At 32.4% G+C, this 23,490-nt stretch overlaps 1 protein-coding gene across 3 annotated transcripts in view; it reads left to right on the forward strand.

Annotated features, from left to right (window-relative positions):
* LOC121378397 (serine/threonine-protein phosphatase 2B catalytic subunit alpha isoform-like) overlaps positions 1 to 23,490 on the forward strand; it is a 47,206-nt gene that overhangs the window by 14,025 nt on the left and 9,691 nt on the right. For all 3 annotated transcript variants that reach the window (XM_041506547.1, XM_041506548.1, XM_041506549.1), the window contains exons 3-10: positions 5,328 to 5,452; positions 6,745 to 6,856; positions 10,032 to 10,177; positions 11,676 to 11,815; positions 12,437 to 12,514; positions 12,874 to 12,968; positions 13,167 to 13,292; positions 14,332 to 14,409. In XM_041506547.1, coding sequence (XP_041362481.1) covers positions 5,328 to 5,452; positions 6,745 to 6,856; positions 10,032 to 10,177; positions 11,676 to 11,815; positions 12,437 to 12,514; positions 12,874 to 12,968; positions 13,167 to 13,292; positions 14,332 to 14,409 — 900 coding nt within the window. The remainder of the gene's footprint in view (positions 1 to 5,327; positions 5,453 to 6,744; positions 6,857 to 10,031; positions 10,178 to 11,675; positions 11,816 to 12,436; positions 12,515 to 12,873; positions 12,969 to 13,166; positions 13,293 to 14,331; positions 14,410 to 23,490) is intronic.

Raw genomic sequence — 23,490 nt, forward strand, 5'->3', positions numbered from 1 at the left:
GTGCAATTTTATTTGTGAAAAAAATTGGTTTAATAGCGAAAAACAACGCCATAATGGTTAACAACTAGCCGTAACTAGGGCGTGTCCCTTTAGGTACTTGTGTACATAGACATTTTGTTGAAACTGGAGACCAAAACCAAAGCCAAATAATATAACCGCACATCACTAACGGGTAGATAAATTATTATATACTTTTTAAACATTATTTTATTAATGTCTTTCGTTTATTCAATCAAAAACGTGTCACTTTTTCACACATTATTCCAAACCCTTCTTGAACTCGTGCTGTCTTTATTTTCAGCAGGCCATATTTCCTTGAACCTTATGTTTTTAAAAAAATAAGAGCGGGCCATATTTTTATGTTTTTAAAAAATTAAAAAATTGTGCACCTAAATGTATTTTATGAAAATTTCCAATCAGAGTAACGAAAAAAACTTGGAAGTATACTGAGGTATGTCATATCGGGACTTTTTTATTGCAATAATCTGATAAACTGGTAATATCTGAGCATAAAATTAGAATTTTTCAGACAAACGATATATCGTTCATGTGGTTTTAATACAAAAAAAATTCTTCAGTAGTTCAGATCCAAATAAAAATGTTAATGGGCCATCATAATCAAATGAGAATCGTAACATGAATGGTTTTCGTATCTTTTTCTCCCAAATTTCCTATCATAAATATAATTTACATTTTTTTTTTTTTTAATTGTATGCTAGGACGAACTTAAAAGCTGTCATTTACATTTCAGCACACTACCCCATTGGTTCTTTTACAAGGGGTACTTGTTGGATGAATGGAACAATAATAGAAAGGTATTTCCTGGAAGTATTGTGCTTAATGCTTCTGGGTCTAAACGGAAAGTACCGGAATTATGCAAATCCTATACATACATTTCTTGTCATCCTAATGTTTGTAGTAGTTAAAGATTTTTGCCTTTCATAGGTATTAATTTGTTTCAAATAGCAATATGAAATTTGAAATTAATAAGTCGTAGGAAATCTCGAATGTATTTATCCGTGTAGTGTTTACATTTAAAATATATTTAAGATAAGATATTGTTTTTAAAAAAAGAAAGAAAAAGTATTGTAGGTGTTTATTTTGTTGGGGATAAAACCGGAACTCTAATACTCGGCTGAAACTCGGGACAGTCCCCTTTAATTTCCAAATAGCATATGATTTGTGCATGTAGCGAAATGATCAAAGAGAATGCGCAGGCGACTGTATCACTGTATCATCTTTCTCACACCGGCAATCGTTGGTGCAAAATTTTATGCACTAAATATCACCCACCCCTAGTTAAAAATTTAAAGGTATTGAGTATACATGCACTTTCTTTTGTGGTTACATCTCCATTTAACCTGAATACTGCAGGCGAGAGATCTCACTAGTCACGCAAGCCATAACTGTATTGCATGCAGTTCATTCACTAATTTATTTTTCCTACTGTTTTGCACGTGTAACTGATTGGAATAATAAAACAGGATCAAGACTGAAAATAGCCGTTTTATTGTGTTGGGGTTTGGGTTTAAGAATTTTTTTTAGTTGGAAAAGGATTTTCTGCCTGATTTACCAAAAGTAAAAATTGGGGAAATATTGTGATATGAATCGTAATTCGTTTCCAAAAATGATGTCAATAAAACAGTGATTCAGAATAACGGCTGTAAATACTGGCGTGTATGTAAATGCAAGTTTAAACATTATTAACTCTTTCACCACTACGTTTTACAGCCTTGACCTTCCCTGCACACTGAGTTTAAATAGCAGATTTATGATCATGTTTGTTAAAGAATAAAACTACTTGTTTTATCATTAATTTTAGTTATAGGCTATACATTTCCAGAAAGGTGAATGGACGGCTGTCTAGATAAAAAAATAATACTTTAAAAATGTTAGATTCAACAGGTATAAATCTGGTAATTACAGGTAAACTATGCATATTACTCAGCTATTTGAGTAGGTAGGACTGGTAATTTAAAAAAAAACCCCAGTACAAATGTTTTTCTTGTTGGATAATTAATTAATTAACATTCCAGAGTTACAATTTTAAAAATATATTTACAATGCTTTTGCAAAATTAACAAGCCATAATAAACTTTCATTTCATCATACCACACACCTTTGTTGTTAGCAGGATCTGTATCACGCTTTTTTTTTTGGCATTCATGTTGGTAAATTATAAAAAAATTTCCATACACTGTATTGGAATAAAATAGCGAAAAGTACTCTATGGCGTTTGTGTTGACGTCAAACACTTTTACGAGCCCCGGATTTTTAGTAAACGTTGATCTGCAGGTAACCGAATATGGCTCATGTGTCCAGGTAAACTCAGGCGCGTGGTAAAACAGTGGCAAGTCATCTTGTAACTCGTCATCGGTATCATTTTCTTCTAAATTGCCATGTTGAATGACATTTCGTTCACGATCGCCAATCTCGATTAAATCAAATGCACCAAACTCCATATTATCCCACATTTCATCATCGGAAAACCCGTCATCTGAATCGCAACCATTGTTTTCAACAGACGAAATTTCGTCACCTCGGTTCATGTTTAATTAGTCAGAATGTCAGTATAAACTTGGAAAAACTCATTCAAAATTCGCTAGAACATGGGCGCAGCCATTACAGTGTGTCACATGGCAGCTATGGTCGCGCGAGATTTTGTCTAATTATAATATTGACGCGTCACTCGGCGCCAAATATGAACAGGTGTTACAAGCCACTAAACCGGCCTGTCATGCTGAGAGGCACTAGATATCACTAGCCGGTATACCGGCCTGTCGTAGTGAAAGAGTTGACTATGCTAAAATATAAAAATGAGAGAAACCCTATGTGAAATCTTTTAATATGCAAACATTATTTCATTTATTTATAAATTTTAAAATGTGTACCGCCTCGATGTGTTTGTTAAAAATTAATCCAGTAATCAAAAGGTTAAGATTGCAGTTGATATGTATCCATGTACTTTTGTTACGCTACAAAATGAACTTCCTTGTATATGTGCTGCTGTTCAGTGTTTGTCAGAAGCCAGTTCAGTGCTTTGTAGGAGAAATCAATAAATAATGTGCCAACAGAAAAATGGGGCTGCATTGACTGTGATTGAATCTCATTTGTGGCCAATATTAAATCTGGGACACGCAGAGTAGTATCCAGACTAGTTCAGTAATAAAGAAAGTTTATTTTGTTCAATCAAAATGCTATCACTAGTGCACATTGATTTAAATAAAACATCGACTATGGATGTCAAGCATTGGTAATTCTGATATTTAATTTTCGAGGGAACATTTTTCTGTTACCAACAAGGGATCTCTTGTATTAATTTTTGCACGTACAGAATATCACGCACTACATCATTATTTCTTGGGGGCGGGATGTAGCCCAGTGGTAAAGCGCTCACTTGATGCATGGTCGGTTTAGGGTCAATCCCTGCCGGTGGCCCTATTGGGCTATTTCTTGTTCCAACCAGTGCTCCACAACTGGTGTATGTACTATCCTGTCTGTGGGATGGTGCGTATAAAAGATTGCATGCTGCTAATCGAAAAGGGTATCCCATGAAGTGGCGACAGCGGGTTTCCTCTCAGTAACTATGTGGTCCTTAACCTTTAGACTACTGGATTAATTTTTAACAAAAACCACGTTGAGTGGGTACAAGTTTATAATTTTTACTCACATATATTCACTTAAATGTTTGATAAATACATGTAATAAAGTTCAAAAAATCAAAAAAGTTGCATTTATGGGCATTTGTGGCGAGCTGTCCAGTAGTCCAGTATTTATGTCCATTATTCCCGATAACACTGGTTTTCTGACCAGAATTTTTTTTTAAACCCGACCTACGATTCATATTGCAATATTTGGTAATTTTCGTTGTTGGTAAAACAATCAAATTTATTATCAAATTAGCTGTCACAATCACCTATCGATCCCTGAAAATGACCGCGACCTGCCACCATTGTTTTCAAGCGAAAATACTTGCCGAAAATCACTTTTTGAACTCAAAATTTCAAGGTATTTTCAATTGAAAAAAAATCAAAACAAAAGCCACCATTTTGAAAAAAAATCTTTTTTCTTTAATTATATTTCCGTTTCTGGTGAGTGTCATGTGCAAAACGGCGGGAAATATGAATTGGGGGATGCACTGTATACAGTGTACAGTATATCGACTGATGTGACGTCGGGCGAGATATCTCGCCTGCAGTTACTCAGGTTAACCATATGTCTGACGCCATATAACCGTAAATAAAATGTGTTGCAGTGTTAGAGATTAAACATTTTGGGCAGTATCCCAAAATCTGGTATCCCACCTGAGAATTTAGTATCTCACTTAAATGAAATTCAAAAATAACATCTTAACAAACTGGGACGACACTCTTAACTTCACCAGTACATGACGACTTTCATTGTTTCAGCGAAAAATAAAAATGCAGGATTAAAAAAAACTACAAAAAAAACACATGGTATCCCTGTGGGATACTGGATTCTTGAAGTCTGGTTTCCAGAAATAAATTCTGTTATCCCCGGGATATCGGGATACCGTTAATCTTGAACACTCCGTTGAGTGTGTCGTTAAATAAAACATTTCCTTCATTTCCTTCCTTTATTGGTTATTGCATCTTAATACATATGTTTTCTGAAGAAACGAAGTGATGTGTGAATATTTAAGGGGGGGGAATGTATTCTAAGCAGTCCTGGGCCCAATTTCGCAACACATCGTAAGCCTAATTTTTCATGTAAACGTAAATCTACCACTAAAACACAATTCTTCTTACTATTATAGTACAACAAATATAGTTAAATGTACTCGCGTCATTTTCTTTTCTCCTTAAAATGCTCCATCTTCTGTAATGATGTAAGTTTCTGCCTGAAATAGATGCCAAACACGTGTAAATGTATGGCCAGTATAACTGCTAGTTGCAGACATAAACTTGTGATGTTTTGTGAAATAGGCCCCTGACATTTAGCAGGTACTTTAGAGGTACTAAGTCTTTACAAATCTGGATGAGACGAATGAGGTATGTCTAGGATGACCTGTGTGTTGTCAGTAAGTCACACGTTACCTTGAGTGTTGTCTTACCATGCTTTTGAGGGAAAGGGTTAATATTTATGTATTCATCAAATGCCAACAGAAAATCCAGCCCGTCTTAAAAAAAAAACCCCACTCAGCTTTGTGCCACAAACCCTGAACAAGGCACGCTATGCTGGTAATATGAAATTATAATGAAAATCTGTTTATACAGTTTTGGAGATTGATACTGAAATGCTGTTACCAGATACTTGTAACATTTAAACTAAAGCTATTAATAACCTCTTTTTCTTTCTTTTTTTAGTGTGTGGAGATATCCATGGTCAGTTCTATGATCTTATGAAATTATTTGAAGTGGGTGGCCCTGCAGCAACAACACGCTACCTCTTCCTAGGTGATTATGTAGACAGGGGATATTTTAGCATAGAGGTAAGTTTATTTTTATACTTTGAAAACCGTTGTATCTTTGTAATGTTAAATTTAATTATAGAGGCTCTGTATATTTTGGAATAGCCCGTTAAAAAATCGGAAAATTAAATAAATGGTGTAAATTTTAAATATTATTATAAAGTTTATTATATTATTTTAATTAAATTTTTGTTTTGGTATACACCAAATAAATTTGTCTTTTTGTTAAATTTGTCCCCATATTTATTTAATTTTAGAGTAATTTTCTAAATTGTCCTGTTAAATTTCGGGCCCGGAGCAGACCCCTGGCTATCCAGGACTCGGCCCCGGAGCAGACATGCTTGAAGCTCTAGTGGCATGTAAGCATGTCAAAAATTTACCTGACCTGACCTGTATGTTTGGATTTTTTTTTTTTTTTTTTTAAATCCACTAGATGTGCAATTGATAATATGAATGACTAACAATTTATTCTTGTCTTGGTGCCTTCTTTTTTTTTTCTCAAAGATTTAGCTGCTGAAGTGAAATGTCTTTGTGCAGTTCAGTGCCATTGTGGATATTGGCCAAACAATTAAACTAGTTTACGAGTATTATTACTGATATGTTATATTTTTATATGCATCTTAGTTCGATATACAAGTCTCATAAATAAAAAGCAGTTTTTCTGCCAGACGGTACAAAGGATAAAATTATGTACTCAAAAAATTAGCAAATTAATGGCTACATTTTTTCAAATTTGTAGATAATAAAATAACTATAGTAAGAGAACTGCTGTTTAAATCTTTCAAATGTGCATGCAATTCTGTGTCCAATTTCAAAAGATTTCAAATCCATAACCACCCAGTAAAGGCACTTATGATCTGTTATATTTGTATCGCATTCCGTCAAATTATTTTCTGGCACAAAGTCTGATATGCAGCTGTATAAATCAGTGTGTTAATAATATATCAGATATTTTATTGCATTTGCAAAGTTAGCTGTTAAAATTACAAGCTACACTGGGTGTGAAAAGCAGACAGTGGGAAAAACTGTTTTGACAAACATATACTAGTTTAATGTTTCTACATAATCAGGTCAGAGCGCTTAATAAATTGCCTGTCTGTGGCTGTGCACATTTGGCCATCATTGATTATTTAGTGCCTAGCATGATTGCTTGTGAAATGAGCTTGTATGGTTTAAGTCTTTTTATTTTTGTGTCATTGTTACTTAGCCAATTTAATTTTGTTGCGGAAGAGGTACGGTTACGTACTTTTTAAATTAACGTGTTGAAGTGATTATTAAGAAATGCATTATTTATTTAAATATCTTTGTTTCAGTGTGTACTGTATATATGGGCGCTGAAAATGTTGTATCCAAGTACATTTTTCCTGTTACGTGGAAACCATGAATGTAGGCATCTAACAGAATATTTCACATTTAAACAGGAATGTAAGTAATTGTTTTAAAACTATTACTATAACTTATTATCTCACACTGGTCTGTTTGTATAGATTTACTTAATAAATAATCATGTATATGTATCTCTACAGGGGTGGTTCTAGATTATTTTTTTATATTCACTGGCCCAATTTTAACTGTTTATAAAACAAAACAAAACAGTAAGTTAAAATAATTAACTGTTTAATGAACATTTTGCATACTAAGATCATGTTAAATCAATTTGTCCATTAACACAATATGCTCATTGGGCATATTTTATGGTATATTTAGAAAAACATGCAATTTTCATCAGTTTACAATAAAGTTACCTATTAATATTTAAAAATAATCGTTTCCACTAAAACCACCTAAGTTATAAAAACAATCCATGTTGCCATTACAACAATTAATTGCATTAAAAACAAATTAATATTTTATAACTTATAAATGTATATATATTTATTTACTTATAAATGGGAACTCCTCTCGCACTCACCCCACCCCTCAAAAAACCCTCAAAAAGAAACAAGTACCTTTATTAGCATAAATTGTACATGTATTACAGTTTAAAGGCATACTGTCTTAGATTTAACCTTTAGACTACTGGATTAATTTTTAACAAAAAAACACGTCGAGTGGGTACAAGTTTATAATTTGTACTCACATATATTCACTTAAATGTTTTATAAATACATGAAATAAAGTTCATATATGAATCGGTAAGTATTATTTTCGTGTCTTTTTTTGTAATTTTTATTATTTTAGATCGGCTAATGGTGATTAAAATTAGGCAAAAAATCGAAAAAGTTGCATTTACTTACGGGCATTTGTGGCCAGCTGTCCAGTATTTATGTCCATTATTCCCGATAACAGTGGTTTTCTGACCAGAATGTTTTTTTAAACCCGAACTAAGATTCATATTGCAATATTTGGTAATTTTCGTGGTTGGTAAAACGATCAAATTTATTATCAAATTAGCTGTCACAATCAGCTATCAATCCCTGAAAATGACCGCGACATGCCGCCATTGTTGTCAAGCGAAAATACTTGCCGAAAACCACTTTTTGAACTCAAAATTTCAAGGTATTTTCAATTGAAAAAATCAAAACAAAAGCCACCATTTTGAAAAAAAATCTTTTTTCTTTAATTATATTTCCGTTTCCGGTGAGTGTCATGTGCAAAACGGCGTGAAATATGAATTGGGGAATGCACCGTATACAGTGTACAGTATATCGACTGACGTGATGTCGGGCAAGATATCTCGCCTGCAGTAGTCAGAAGGTTAAGGACCTTATTTCTCTAAAAATGAATAATAAATCAAAATTACATTAATTTTTACAGACCAAATCTAGCTATTTCATCACTTTACACCATGATGGAGTGAAATCCATGTCAACCCTCTCAGCAATGTTAGTTTTTGAATTTGTCATAATTAAATTATTTTTACAAAATATCAATAAGTGGCATATGGTGGTTACTTAGATGGTTGAATAAAGTACATTTACGGACAAATCAAAGATATATATTTAAGTAATACTTTGTTAGGCCATGTAATACGTCAGTGGTCTGTGACAATATTGCCTTTAAGGCATAAAAATCTCCACCACACACGCCAAATTAGTAATATTTCAATGTAGATACTTTATCAATTTATCTGTTACATGATGTTGTGTATTTAATTCTTCTTTTTTGCAATTTATTTGATATTTTATAAATTAAATTAATAATTTACACTTTTAAAGTTTTGAAAATGTAAATGATGGCTTGCAACCTTTAAATTAATAAGACTGGTTACCATTTTGCATATTACGCTTGCATTGTACTAATATTAGTATTAGAGTAACAAATATTTGGATTCCAGTGCAAAAAAAGAAAATGGTGGTGAGACGAACTTTGATTTTTTTAATGTTTACATTTTATAACTTTAATAAAGTTACATCAGTAGGTATATTGATGTCGTGAATGGGTCAAAGATTACTGGTGATGAACTATTTGTTAGTGAAATATTGCATGGGACAGCAAATCGAAAGAAGTGACTTGTAGATGTTTCTTTTGTTTTCGTACTATCGTAGTGTTATAGATTTGAAAAAAAAATTACAACTTGCCATTGAGATCACAGACAGTAACTTTTACTGACCCAAATTACAAAACCACTGGCCTCTGATATCGGGCCACTGTATTCTAGAACCTCTGATCTAATTTTATATTTACCCAGTATATATTAAGTTTTAAAATATTTTGCACATAGTGTTGTGCAATTCATTGTTGTGTTCATTTTTAATAAATAATAAGTGCTCCAGTTTTTACAACAAAAAATATATCTGAAATATGTGTATTACACAAGAGCTAAATGTAATGTGTTACACTTTTTGGAACACAGGTTTTCCTCCTCTCTCTTTTTTCTTCTGTGTTGTTAACTCAGTTGTATGAATTCGATTTTGCTATTTGTGGATTTTTCAAGCTTCACAAAGTACACAGGCCTTGTTTCAAGGCAAGCGATTCCTTAATTGTGCAATCACCTGCAAAGTGGATTTTAGGCATGAAGAGGTTTAATCATTGGACCCAAGCACCTCGAGTGCTCTACCAACTGAGCTGGATCCCATTTTACCCCTAGATCCACTTATTGCACCTTTATTATTGACACACATTATTATGGACCTTATAATTATTTTTTATATGATGAAATGATAAGCTAACGACTGTCTGTGTCACTCTATTTTGCTTCTCTTGTTGCAGATTTTTTTTCTTCTCATAACTGATCTATTACCAAGAAAAGATTAGAAAAGGATTCTTTAGGTGTTAAATACCTACCATCTCGAAAGTAATGTTTTCCTACGATCACCATTCAGCACATGATATGAAAGCCACCATGGCATTACCATTCTAGTTGTTTTATGTTTTGATCTACCAAGTGCAAACCAGAAACAAAGCTGATATTTATTTCCCCAAGTAGAATGTGGGGCATTGTCTAATCAGGACAGGAACAAGTTAATACTTCTACATCAGATACATAATAGTGCTTGAGGTTGCTTTGCACATAAAAAGATTATCTTGGCAGACCATTTCCCACTCGCATACATGTTTCAAAACACGAGACCTGTGTACATCTTTATATTTTATTTATAATGCGACATTGATACCTTGAATGATTTCACAGTAATATTGTCTGGATATATATTTTTAGGTAAAATAAAGTACACAGAAAGAGTCTATGATGCCTGTATGGAAGCCTTTGATTGTCTGCCATTAGCAGCTTTAATGAATCAACAATTTCTGTGTGTTCATGGAGGACTTTCACCAGAAATTCACAACTTGGATGACATCAGAAAGGTAATATAATACGGTGTAGGTGTAGGGGCACAGCTGAGCTTATATCTCGTTATATCATGGGGGTTTTCTCGCTTTTACAAAATGAAAAGGTGAGATATAGATATTAGTTTGCCCACAGGTGTTTTAAGTTTAATTTCATATGTGCTATCCAGGGAACATTTTGTTCAGTATCACGTCGCAAGTTTCAGGTATTGTTGCAGAATTTTAAAACATTAAACAGTAGTTGGTAATCAATTTTCAATTGACTAGAACTATGGCTAATCAAGATTTTGTTTTAAAACAAAATGTTGCCTGCTATTCTTTCTTTGGGGAAAAATGCACATATAAAAGATCCCTTCTAATGGAAATATGTAGTGGTTTCCTTTAACCTTTAGACTACTGGATTAATTTTCGATAAAAACCACGTTGAGTGTGTACAAGTTTATAATTTTTACTCACATATATTCACTTAAATAATTTATAAATGCATAAAATAAAGTTCATATTTGAATCGTTAAGTATTATTTTTGTGGGTTTTTATAATTTTTATGATGTTTTTGATCAGTTAATGTTGACTAAAATTAGTCAAAAAATCTAAAAAGTCACATTTACTTACCAGCATTTGTGGCCAGCTGTCCAGTATTTGTCTGTTATTCCTAATAACAGTGGTGTTCTGACCAGAATTTAAAAAATAATAACTACGATTCATATCCCAATATTTGGTGATTTTCGTTGTTGGTAAAACGATCAAATTTATTACAAATTAGCTGTCACAATTCGCTATTGATCCCTGAAAATGACCACAAAGTGCCACCATTGTTGTGAAGCGAAAATACTTGCCGAAAACCACTTTTTCAACTAAAAATTACCAGCTGTTTTCATTTGAAAAACAAATGCCTAAAGATACAAGAAGCTGAGTTGTCTTCTGTTTCCTGTTATAAAAGTCTTTCCGGTGAGTGACATTTGCAAAATGGCGGGAAATATGAATTGGGGAATGCACTGTATACAGTGTACAGTATGTCTACTGGCATGATGTCGCTCGAGATATCTTGCCTGCAGTAGTCAGAAGGTTAAGACTGTTGAAATTTGATATCCAATGGCTGATGATTAATATATTGATGTGTTGAGCTCTAATGATATTGCAAAACAAACTAGAAGGCAAAATAGAATGCCGATAACAATTGATTGTTCTAAGCCCCGGACATATGCTTCATACTAAAGGATTGTACTTACATACAAATTTTAGTGCGTTTAAAATCCTCTTTGAGATGTTAATGCAATTGAAATGGTGTCAATAAGAATTGCAAACAAAAATAAAATCTTGAATAAAGTGTCGGCTACGGGAAAACATGAAAGCCTATTCAATACAAGATCATTTGCACCTTAATTAAAGAGCTGCTTACGATTGTTTGGGTCTGAATATGATCAGTAATGTGACGTTATTTTTATCTCGATATTGTTCTTTGTAAGTATTGTATTTATGAACTGATAACGTAAATGTATTCTATTTTATTTCTAGCTGGATAGATTCAAGGAACCTCCAGCATTTGGTCCCATGTGTGATTTGTTGTGGTCTGATCCTTTGGAAGACTTTGGAAATGAAAAAACAACGGAACATTTTTCACATAATACTGTTAGGGGTTGCTCATATTTTTACAGGTATTTTAATTTTTAATTTTTTTAATTTTATTAACAGAATTCTGATATTATTTTTTCTATCTCGACTCCAAAAACTAAATATTATTGTTAATAAGGTACTAAATATTATACTGGGTGTATCTTACTAACTAGGATCTCCAAACACTTAAAGGGGCTTTCTTAAAGTTGCATAATGCCCAAAATGAAATTTCTGCTTCCAAATGTAAAGGATATGCCATGAATAACGCATACAAATTATAACGAGATAATTTCCTTTAGTAGTACGAAAAATTAAATTTTATTTGCAAATCTATAGAGGGTGATTAATAGGTTAAGATCTTGATATCTTTTGTAGCAATTTTCAAAAAGAAATTCAGGAAACCAACTGTTTATGCTGAGTGCCACGTGTTTTTTCCTGTTTTTTTGTTTTGAAGATAACTGATGTACCTAATTTAGGTACTTTGATAAGTTATCTTTGTAGCATATATGCTTTGATTTTTGTAGGTGTTGTCTAAATGTTCATAAATATTTTAATTGTGTGGGAAATTAAAACCCCCAAAAAACAACCTGTAGAATCTGACAAGTAATTAAATCTTTTTATGTTGATGCATTCTCTGATCATTATGAATTTTTTATTTCAAGCTATGCAGCATGTTGTGATTTCTTGCAACAGAACAACTTGTTGTCAATAATTCGAGCTCACGAAGCTCAGGATGCTGGGTAAGACTTGAAATATCTTGTGAAAGAAACATTAAATATTTTTTGTTGTTGTAATTTTGGATGTTTGTTATATAATGAAAAATGTAGCTCCCTTCTCTTGTTTTGATGAAATAATCCTGGTTGTTGTAATTGCTGTTGAGGGGCAGGTCATTTAATTAAAGAAATTGATCTAGAATCTGCCCATGTTTACAAATGGGTTTTTTTTTTTTTACAAGTGTATGGGTTAGTTTGAGAAGTTTTCTCCATCTTTCTTTTCTATTCCTTTACATGTTCATCGATATGTTGTTTCCCAACCTAGTTGTCATTGCAACTTCTGAATATCACTTATTTTACAATTTGATGTTTTGCGTATATTCCAGGTACCGAATGTATAGAAAAAGTCAAACAACTGGCTTTCCATCATTAATAACGATATTCTCAGCACCAAATTACTTGGATGTTTATAACAATAAAGGTGAGTTTTTTTAATCTATAAGGATGACTGTCATCTTCATTTTACACAACACTTGTCAGTTAATTTTGGTATGATGCAAGTTGCTCAACGAGATACGATTTGGTGTAATTGTTTTTTTTCTATGGTGACTGTATTCTTTTGACATACGTTTTTATACTTGTCAATTTTGTATTATAAACATATACACGATTTTCTCAGCTGCCATTCTGAAGTATGAAAACAATGTGATGAACATCAGACAGTTCAACTGCTCTCCACATCCTTACTGGTTGCCAAACTTTATGGATGTCTTCACATGGTCTCTACCATTTGTAGGTGAAAAAGGTAATATAAATGACATTACATTTAGTTTTTAATTTAATTATTTAGTATTGTACAGAGTTTGAACAAGATCAACAAGTGTTCATGTCTAAAAGTTATAAAAAAAAAAAAAAAAAAAAAAAAAATATTTTATAATAAACAAAGTACAAATAACAAATGCCCACTAATATATTGGGGAATAAAGTACAAATTTAAAGATAAATGCTATGCCGTTAAAATTTGGGTAACATTAAATATTAAAGGACATGAATTTTTAAAATATTAATTTGCATTTTAAAAAAAACCCCAGACTAACAATACTTCACCTGAAAACAATACCATTTGTCCTACAATCACTATATAATTTTTATATTTTTATATTTTTGGTTGCTGACCAAAAATACGTGTCACATAGCCATTCTAACCCTCGAAGAATAAAGCCGAAATCGTCCGGAACCACTTACTCTTTACTTATGAATAAGTTAGATGGGAAATAATGCCATATAGTCATTTCGGATTTCATATAGTGGCTGAACGACATTATAGGTACTGTCAATTTAAATTGGTGATTTTAACCTACTAGTTGCTTTTCCGGTTTTTATGTTAGGATGTCTACTAAGTGAGGTAGTTAGCTGATTGAGTGAACAATTGAAATCTGTGTTGGGGCATACATCAAACAACTAATTAAGTGAATAATTTGGATATGACTGGTCCATATCATTTTGTAATGCGAGACATAGCCTATTAGTAAAGTGCTCGTTTGATGCACTGTCAGTCTAGGATTGATCCCTGTCTGTAGACCCATTGGGCTATTTCTTGTTCCATTTAATGCACCACGACTAGTATATTAAAGGCTGTGGTATGTGCTATCCTGTCTGAGAGGGTGCATATAAAAGATCCCTTGCTACAAATGAAAAAAATGTAGACACTGTCAAATTACCAAATCTTTGACCGCCAATAGCCAATGATTAATAAATCAATGTGTTCTAGTGCTGTCGTTACACAAAAATAAACTTTAACTTCCATATCATGTGGCAGACAACTATGCTATTTCTCTTTGCAGTGACGGAAATGCTCGTCAATATTCTCAGCATTTGCTCAGATGACGAGCTCATGAATGAAGGAGATGACACTTTTGAAGGTGAGGTTTACGTACTCCCATTTTGTCACTAAAATTACAGCAGTAGAATCCTTTGTAGTTGGACGAGACCTAGGCTCTCTCACACAGCTAGCATGCTTAGTCGGATGTAGATGGTTTTACCTGGTAAGGAATCCATCAGTGAAACATTATTTGAACGCAGTATTTTATTTGTTCTAATTTTCCCACTTATTTGCATGAATATTTGTTCATTGTTGTTAGAAAAATCACCACTGTTTGGTAGTTTTATTTATTTTTTGTCTTGTTTTTTTTCTTTAAATTGGCTTAAGCAAATGGAATTGGCTTGTTATATTTTTGTTTTTAAATGTAGCTTTTATTCACATTCTGTCCATCCCTATTTATTCTTAATGCAGCCAATTTTAATTTAAAATCTGTCTTTAAATGTGCGTAAAGATAGTAGGCTATACAACATTAACTTGTGTTGGCAAGATATATTTTCAGACTTCAGTTGCATATTATTAAACTTAAATTTAGAGGTTGATGCATGTTTCAATAGCTTTGACATACGTCACCTTGCAGAATGAGGAAGAGCTTTTTTTTCTTCTTTTTTTAGGGGGTGGGGACAAAGTCTATTGAACTTTACACCCATAAAAGTTGTTTTTGATTCGGAAATGACATTTTGCCTGATTTTTTTGCCAATAAATTCTGTACTAATAGTTCCATTTGTTTTTGTCACCATTGTAGGTATAGGATATAGATGCTTCTTTTCACAGTTTTTTTGCATGTCGCATCTTTAACCTTTCTTTGTAAAATCCATCCTTTTTCATGGGAGGTTGGACTATACTCGTTCCTGCAGACTGGCATTTTTTTAACTTAGAATATATATTTGAATTGCTTATCAATATCGTTGTAAGGATGCTTTATGCATGGGTGTGTTGGGAGCAAAGGGATAAAAGGCTTGTAACAAATTTAATACAGTTGACCTATTTATATTGTTTATGCAATTTGGTGTTTGAGGGTATATAGCCTTATTTGAATTATGTTGTCAGAGGGGAACTGCAATTATTGCCTTTGAGAGGCATGGAATTAGAAGGGCACAACAGCAATTTTGAGGATACATTAGGGGCACAATAGTAAATTAAGAAGATCGTTGTGGGGCATGAAGGCAAAAAATAATAATAAAACAAAATTGACTAAAACAAATTTGCTGGAACTGGAAATTATTTTCCTTGTGCTAAATTGCTAAATGGATCACTATACAGGTATTTATCATGTTGTTTTCTTACATAGACTTATAAGCACAATAATATAAATTTAGTAATACTGTAATATACATGGCCATACATTTAGACACAATGTTGGATATTAAATTGTGTTGAATGTGTTCACTGTACAGAACATTTTGAAACAATTTGCTTGCTAATCAGTCTTTTCGCTGCTTACAACTTGTTTGTTATTTCGGCTACATAACAGAACACTAATCAGATTATATTTTTTTGTAAAACGATAAAATATTTTCTTCTTACGTATTTGTCAACCATCGAAAACCTCATTATTTCGCTAAATGGACTTTAAGACCTGCACAAATTAAAATTCTGATTAAATTGAAAAGGGGTTTTGGCTTGTATAAAACTGTATGGAACTATTCTTAATTTCAATTGCATAATGTATTAAATGTAAAACATGATAAATGCACCGTTAATAAACTTATGTTTCCAGCATATTCAAATATTTGTATAACTACTGTCATAAAAATATTTATTTAAAATAAACAGGTCACTTTTAGCAGGATCTCAGTAATAATGGTATCAGACCTAGAATTGATTTTAATTATTAGTCATAAAAAAAAATATATAAAAAGGACATTGGACTTTTCAACATGAAAACAAATATACAAATACAAACTAGCATCAAGTAATTAAAATACCTTTTTATCATTAAAAAAAAGTGAGCCCCAAAAGTCAATATTTTTCTTTTTTAATATTTATTTTTAACCCTATTGGTTTTATTTCGAAATAGAAATACTGTGACATTGCTGTAGTGCCGTCTTCTAATTCAAACCCTATGTATAGGCCATAGTTTGGTAAATTGCTTTAAACTTAGAAAACCAACTGACTATTAACTAAGCGTTTTCTCACGGAGAATAGATAGCTTTACCTAGTATAGAATTGAATAAAATTATGACATTAAAAAATAAATAAATCTTACAATTTAATCTTTTCTGGTGATCCTTGCATCTTATTGTTGTCCTGTGTGCCTATAAAAAGTGCAGCATGGTAAGTCGTTTGCAATCTGAATTAATTTGCTAGTAGCTTTGTACACCTGTGTGACACTTAAACCAAATACTAATAGCTATGTTGAAACAAAAAAGCTTTCATGCCAGTTTGCACATACAGTTTTTCTGAATTCAAAGAGTATAATGCAAAATAGCAAAGTTTTTTTAAAAACTTAATACTGTCAGGCTTTCTGGCAGAAAATTATTTGAGGGTAAATAATAAAAACAAACCAGACCATAAATAGCCCTACTAGGTGGATGTGGGTTTGAAATTCAACACTGCATTTCATGTATTTTAACAAATTTTAAATAGCAGTTTTCTTACTATAATCTTTCTAAAAAAAAAATATAAAAATGTATCCATTAATTTCCAGTATTTTAGGGTACGTAATTTTACCCTTAGTACCCTCTGACAGAAACCCTGTTATTTGTGTGGCTTTAAGATGTTGAACTTAGTTTTCATAGCATTAAAATGCTTTTAAATCCTGAAGCAAGCCTATAAATATGTTTTTAAAGCTTTCCTTTAAAATATCCTGCATCACGAACACAAAGTTATTTTTTTAACAAAATATTCTATTTTAAATTCATTTGCTAAAATTCTTTAGCATAGTAAAAAAAAACAAAAAAAAGTTTACATTCATGACCACGTTGATTAAAGTGATGTTTGGGCTTTGAGATGCCAAAATGTTCTTTCATTGAAATAGTTTGCAATAGTAATAACCACATGCATTTGGATACTACTGTTGTACTTTTTGAGTGATTAAATTATTGTAAAAGGGAATAAAACATTGTTTTAAAAAAAAAAAAAAAATCAGTAATGAGACATGTTCGAACCAGACAATATTTGTGATTCGAAGCATTTTTTTTAATTTTGAAAGTTAAGTTCAACTATGCAGTAGGGAATTTGGATTTTGTGACTGGGTAACATTTTGTAAAAGTTGCTTTACTTAACATTTGAAGTTAAATAATCAACTGTGTTTTGTGTTAATACCTCATAATCTTCTAAAACGTTATTCTAATAAAACACTTAATAGACTTACAATAGTTTATATCTTAATCCCACAAATAACTATGAAAATGTAAATCATACATTCTCCTTCCTCTCTCCTATTTAGTTTTGTATTAATGCTGTACCATTAATCCTACACTGTTTAAAAGATAAGCTTACTTAAGAGCTGTACACCGGTTTAAAACCTTATATTAAGTTATTCGTCTTTTGATAGTCATTAAATTGGATTATTATATATGTATTTTTGTCAACTGATACAATTGATTAGAATGAAATAAAATAGAGAAACATGACTGGAAAAGATCACATTATTATAACGGAGTTGAAGAGAACCAAAGGTTAATCAGTTTAATAATAAACAAAAAAGTGATCTATAGGTTTGGCACAGGATTAAAATAAAACCTAAAACAATTTTTCAAATTTAATCTTAATTTGTTTGTTATAGTTATAAATAAGATCTTTGAAAACTGAATTAAAACATATTAACAGTGCAATATGAATATTATGGGTTTCCATTTAATTATTTTGTTTATATTTGTAATAATGATCATAGAATAAAGGGTTAGTATGAGATCGTAACATTGGGTTTTTGGCGGGCACTCCACAATTCAGGTTAAATTCTACGGAAGTAGTGGCATATTTAGATACATGTATGTATTTGTATGCACAGCTACAGTCGGTGTAATTTAGTTGTCATGTAGTTTATTAGCATGTTTTAGTAATTAGTATTAATAATAAATACTTTTCAACAACCATATGTTTTTACAACAATTTTTTTTTTTTTTTTCAATTTGTTAAATTAATTTACAATTTACTTTATGAAATTTTGTTAATAGATAGTCCTAGTTAATTGATTTCCATTTGTTATTCTGTAAACGATTGATTAATTTTTTTATTTGCATTTCTACTGCTATGATTGGAGTTTTAATTATCATATTATGCATATGTTAGTGTGATATTTGCAATAATATTTGCGTGTTTTTGCTTTGTTTTAACTTTTTGCTAAACGAAAAGTGTTTTGAATTGTTCACAATATTATTTTATAACCTGTGTAAGACTTGGATACATGGCTGTGCCAAGATATCCTTCCTGTAGCATAAGATGCCAAATTTGTTTGTAAATTACTATTGAGCATACAGTGATGATGGCACTTGGGTATTGAAATTAAATATTACTGGATCCTAACATTGATTTTGTAGGTACCAAAAAGATTCAGCATGATAAAGTGCACATCATTGGCCATGGATCCAGTTTTTACATTTTATACGAGAATGGGGATTGCTGGCAATAAATTATTTCATATTACTATTTAATTGAATGTTTAAAGAAAAGAATAAAAATACATTAAGATAACATTTTACTGTTGCAGCAAATATTTATGTGAAACAACTTTAAATTAGGATAAACTGCTTTATGATCCCCGTTTTTGAATCCGTTTTGATTTTAGAAATTATGTTTTTTAGAACTTTATGAAATAGAAATTTAGCTTTATTTTTTTTTTTAGTTTTTATTTTACGTTGTGGGTTCCACTTACTTGCATATCATTTAATTTGCATATCATTTAATTGCAAATTGTTGCAATCAGTATAGGTCTTTAAAGCAATGTATTTATTTATTATCCCTGCAAAACAATCTGAGGCATCATGCATCCATCTCCAGTTGATATTTTTTTTTTCTGGAGCATCACTCTAAAACCATACCAGATAACTTCAGAAAACATTGTACACATTAATCAATTAATTTAGTGCCTTTTGCTGAGAAAATTAATAATTTTTCAATTTTGTTTTTCTGTTACTATGGGGGGGGGGGGGGGGGGGGGGGGGGGGGGGGGAATACCTAGAATTACCAAATTCACTGTTTCCACAACTGCAAAAACTTTCAAGATTACTTCCAAAGGTTTTGTTCGCCTTTCAATCTAGTGGTCTAATAGTACCTTTCGTTACAAGTGAATTTTTATATTTTATGTTGTCGTGAAAAGTAATAGCCAAATTCATTGTTTCTGGAGCACAACTCTATAACCGTTCGATAACTTCACAAAATGTTATGCACATAACAATTTGAATTCCATCTTAACAATTCTAAATATCTGTCCAATGGTCCACTGAACACCAGCCAAATGAATTGTTTCCTGTTATTTTTGCATGTAAAACCTATTTAAAGGAATGTACTTATTAACAGCATATTTGTATACATAACTATAATGGCACTTGCATTAACAGTTTTTAAAAAGTCTTGTAATAACAAATTAACAAATCATGGCTCAATAATGGAAATGCATTTTATAACACAAGACTTGAAATTACAGAGACTTTAATATTGAACAAATTAAATAGTTATAACTGCAAAACCAAGAATGCTGAAGAAAATTCAAAATACGGTTTAACATTAATTCATTTATATACTAAACCGATCAGGCCCCTAAGCTACAACGTTATTATTATGTTAATATAAAGAAAGAAAGAAATGTTTTATTTAACGACGCACTCGACACATTTTATTTACGGTTATATGGCGTCAGACATATGGTTAAGGACCACACAGATTTTGAGAGAAAACCCGCTGTCGCCACTACATGGACTACTCTTTCCGATTAGCAGCAAGGGATCTTTTATTTGAACTTCCCACAGGCAGGATAGCACAAACCATGGCCTTTGTTGAACCAGTTATGGATCACTGGTCGGTGTTGGTGGTTTACACCTACCCATATGTTCGGACTCAAGGAACACCTGTATAAATCCCCAATAAAGCAAGGTTTGATTGATAGGTTTTGGCACTAAGCTGTTAGTATGGTTGTAAAATGCAAAGGCTGTGGTATGTGCTTTCTTGTCTGTGGAAAAGTGCAGATAAAAGGAAAAATGTAGCAGTTTCCTCTGATGACTACAAGTCAGAATTACCAAACGTTCAACATCCAATAGCCAAGGATTAATTAATCGATGTGCTCCAGTGGTGGTGTTAAACAAAACAACTTTAAGTGCACTTAATTGATTTCAAAAGCCATAGGAAATCCCTATCCTCGTTAGTTAAAATAATCCTTGTTAGTGAACATAATGGATGATTAAATCTCCGTAATCTACTTTAAGCATGGAGGTTATGCAAACAAGTGGAACCATTTTTTTATTTTTATTTTTATTATGTATTTTAAGTGATTTTGACTGTTTAAAGATTTCTTGAATTCCCTAACAACATACTTAAAACGAAGCCAGCACGTGTTGTATAAAGAACGATATCTGCGATGATGGCTGTGTGATGCAGTTGATGAATGCATGAAATGTGTAGCTGTATCAAGGCTTGACTGTTTACGTAAACGGTCAATTGTCATTTCTACGGGAAACCTTTGCTTATATGTATTGGTTGTTTCTTTTTTTTTTTCCGGTTTTCTTTCCCCTTGGACAACTCACATCTTGTGATGGATTGATAACTGGTATGTTTGTATACTGATGAGTAACTTTATTTAAAATGCACTTACTAAAACATTTTATTGCACAACACCCTGTTCTAATTAATATGGATTCCATAATTAGAATAGTATTTTGGATTTTAAAGATAATATGAAATAGAAAAGACAAACGCTCATGTTGCATTTTGCATGTTGAAGTGTATGTTGGCTTTTCAAGCTTTGTGCATTTCTATGACTGAAACCGATAAATTGCAAAACTTCACAATGTTGTTTCGTTCTTGACATTATATCACTGTATTGTAACATATTTCATCTATTTTAAAGTGAACGCCTGGTGTCACCAGCAGAGTATTAATTTTTGTAACCATTTATTGTATTTGTGAGTCCAATGTTCTCACCACTTCGCAGTTTGGTATCAAAGCATTTTATAAGTAACAGTTGACAGCATAGAAATAACTTGCATGTGTTGACTTTTAATTAGATTTGTTTTTGATTGGGTATAACTGATATATTGCAAATAGATGCATTTATTTTTCAGTGGAATCTTTCATAATTGGTAGAAAGATTATTTTTTGAGAGAGATTTTACTATATGTGATATTTTTTCACATTTTAACGTGTGGGGGTTTAGTGATAAAATTCTAGCCATGTCACCTTTATAGCTAAAGGCTATGATGACGTCCTAGCAGTTTTGACTCTGAATATTAATGTCTGGCTATGGCAAAATCGACCCCAATATCAAAGTCTGTTAATATCTACATTTGAAAATAAAAATTATAAATATTTAGCAATTTTGAAGGCAGATTTTGGTGAAACTTGTACATACCACCCTGACTGGGGGAATTTTACATTAATATCAACTCCAAAAATTATTGTTAAATAAAATGTGGTTACTGAATGATGTTAGTCCTCAGAAACGTCCTCAGAAACGTCCTCAGAAACACACATCTTTTTATCCTTAACCCAAGCTCTACCCTATGACATTTCCCACCAATCCATTAGACTTGTCCGAACATCCCAACACTAGATAAAATGGCTAAAATCTACCAACAATCCCAGGTTTTTTAGTTTGTTACATTTTAGTAACTTTATCCATTGCTATATCGATTGTACCCACTTTATTTATCTAAACCATCCTGTTTTGGGATTTGGTTGTGGATTTGGCTTTTTTGCCTTGTATTACTTAGTTTGTCAAAATTCATGTTTTTCACTTAAAATGTTTTAGTCTGTACTTGATGTTTGAGTCCGTATTGTGAATTTAATTTTATTCTATTTGGTGGACTGTGTGCTCTAATTGGGAGTCTTTTGACTTCCAATTATGTTGCACATCATATGACGAGTCTGTAATGGTCTGTCTGTTGGGTTCACGGCATACATCATTGTGGTTGAAGCAGCTACTGTTGTAAAGGCTAAGAGGTCTTGACAGGGCTTTGGTGGACTCTTTGTCTCTGGCCTTCAGGTGATAACATGAAAAATTAATTCGCAAGGACCTATAGAAGATGATTACATCCTTCAGGACATGTCACTGGCCTGCTGAGCCAGCTAGGTCTATACCTGTCATCTTGCCATTTTCACAGGTTCCAATTGCGTGTCGCCAAAGGGGTCACATAACATTTCACTAAGAGAATTTTGGTGTGGATCTCCTGGTGTACTCTTCTTAGCTGTCAGAATCTGTCACCAGGTGTTTTGGTAGGCAAGCCATTGGCCGGTGATAAAAAAAACCCTCTTTCCTTGGAAACCCCATCAATCCTTGCACAATCCCACATTGATTCAATTACTGGCCTTTAGTGGTGGTTGTCTCCATCAAATTTGTGAGGATTCTCTTTGCTGCTGTTCAGTGAGACGTGGCATCTATGAACTAAAAAAGGCATAGACAATTATATCTGACTGATGAAGATTTGACATTTGTTCTCAACACTAAGACTACATTTGTAGTTGTGGGTCTTTTGTCAAAACTAATGTCATCCTTCCTTGTTGCTTTAGGGGGTTGTTTAGTCCTTAATTCGATGGACTTGTTACTTAACAAGCTTTTCTTGCATGGGTGGTGATTTTAGTCTATGACTTAAAATTTCCATATGTCTTAGTCTATTCTGGTTTTGACCATGGTGGTTTTTTTGCAGGTGAATTCTGCCTCGAGTCAGAGGTTAGATTAAAGATGATAGAAATGTAGAAAATATTTAGGGTTTTTTTTTTGTCAAATACTTAATCTGACTTGGGGTTGATGTTTTTCTGGTCTTAATGGTGATTGAGAGAAGGAAAGAAGTTGCTATCATGGGAACAAAACAGGAAGCCCATGGCTCATTAAAAGAGTTTAGCCATTTTATTGGCTGTTGGATTAGGTGTGGGAAATGTCATAGGTTGCTTGGAAATTATCTTAATCATTGCCATATCAGAATGATCATGTTGGCTCTCTACAACTGGTACTTGAAGAGTGTGTGGGGGG

Source organism: Gigantopelta aegis, chromosome 8, assembly GCF_016097555.1.
Source record: "Gigantopelta aegis isolate Gae_Host chromosome 8, Gae_host_genome, whole genome shotgun sequence".
NCBI classification, from domain to species: domain Eukaryota; kingdom Metazoa; phylum Mollusca; class Gastropoda; order Neomphalida; family Peltospiridae; genus Gigantopelta; species Gigantopelta aegis.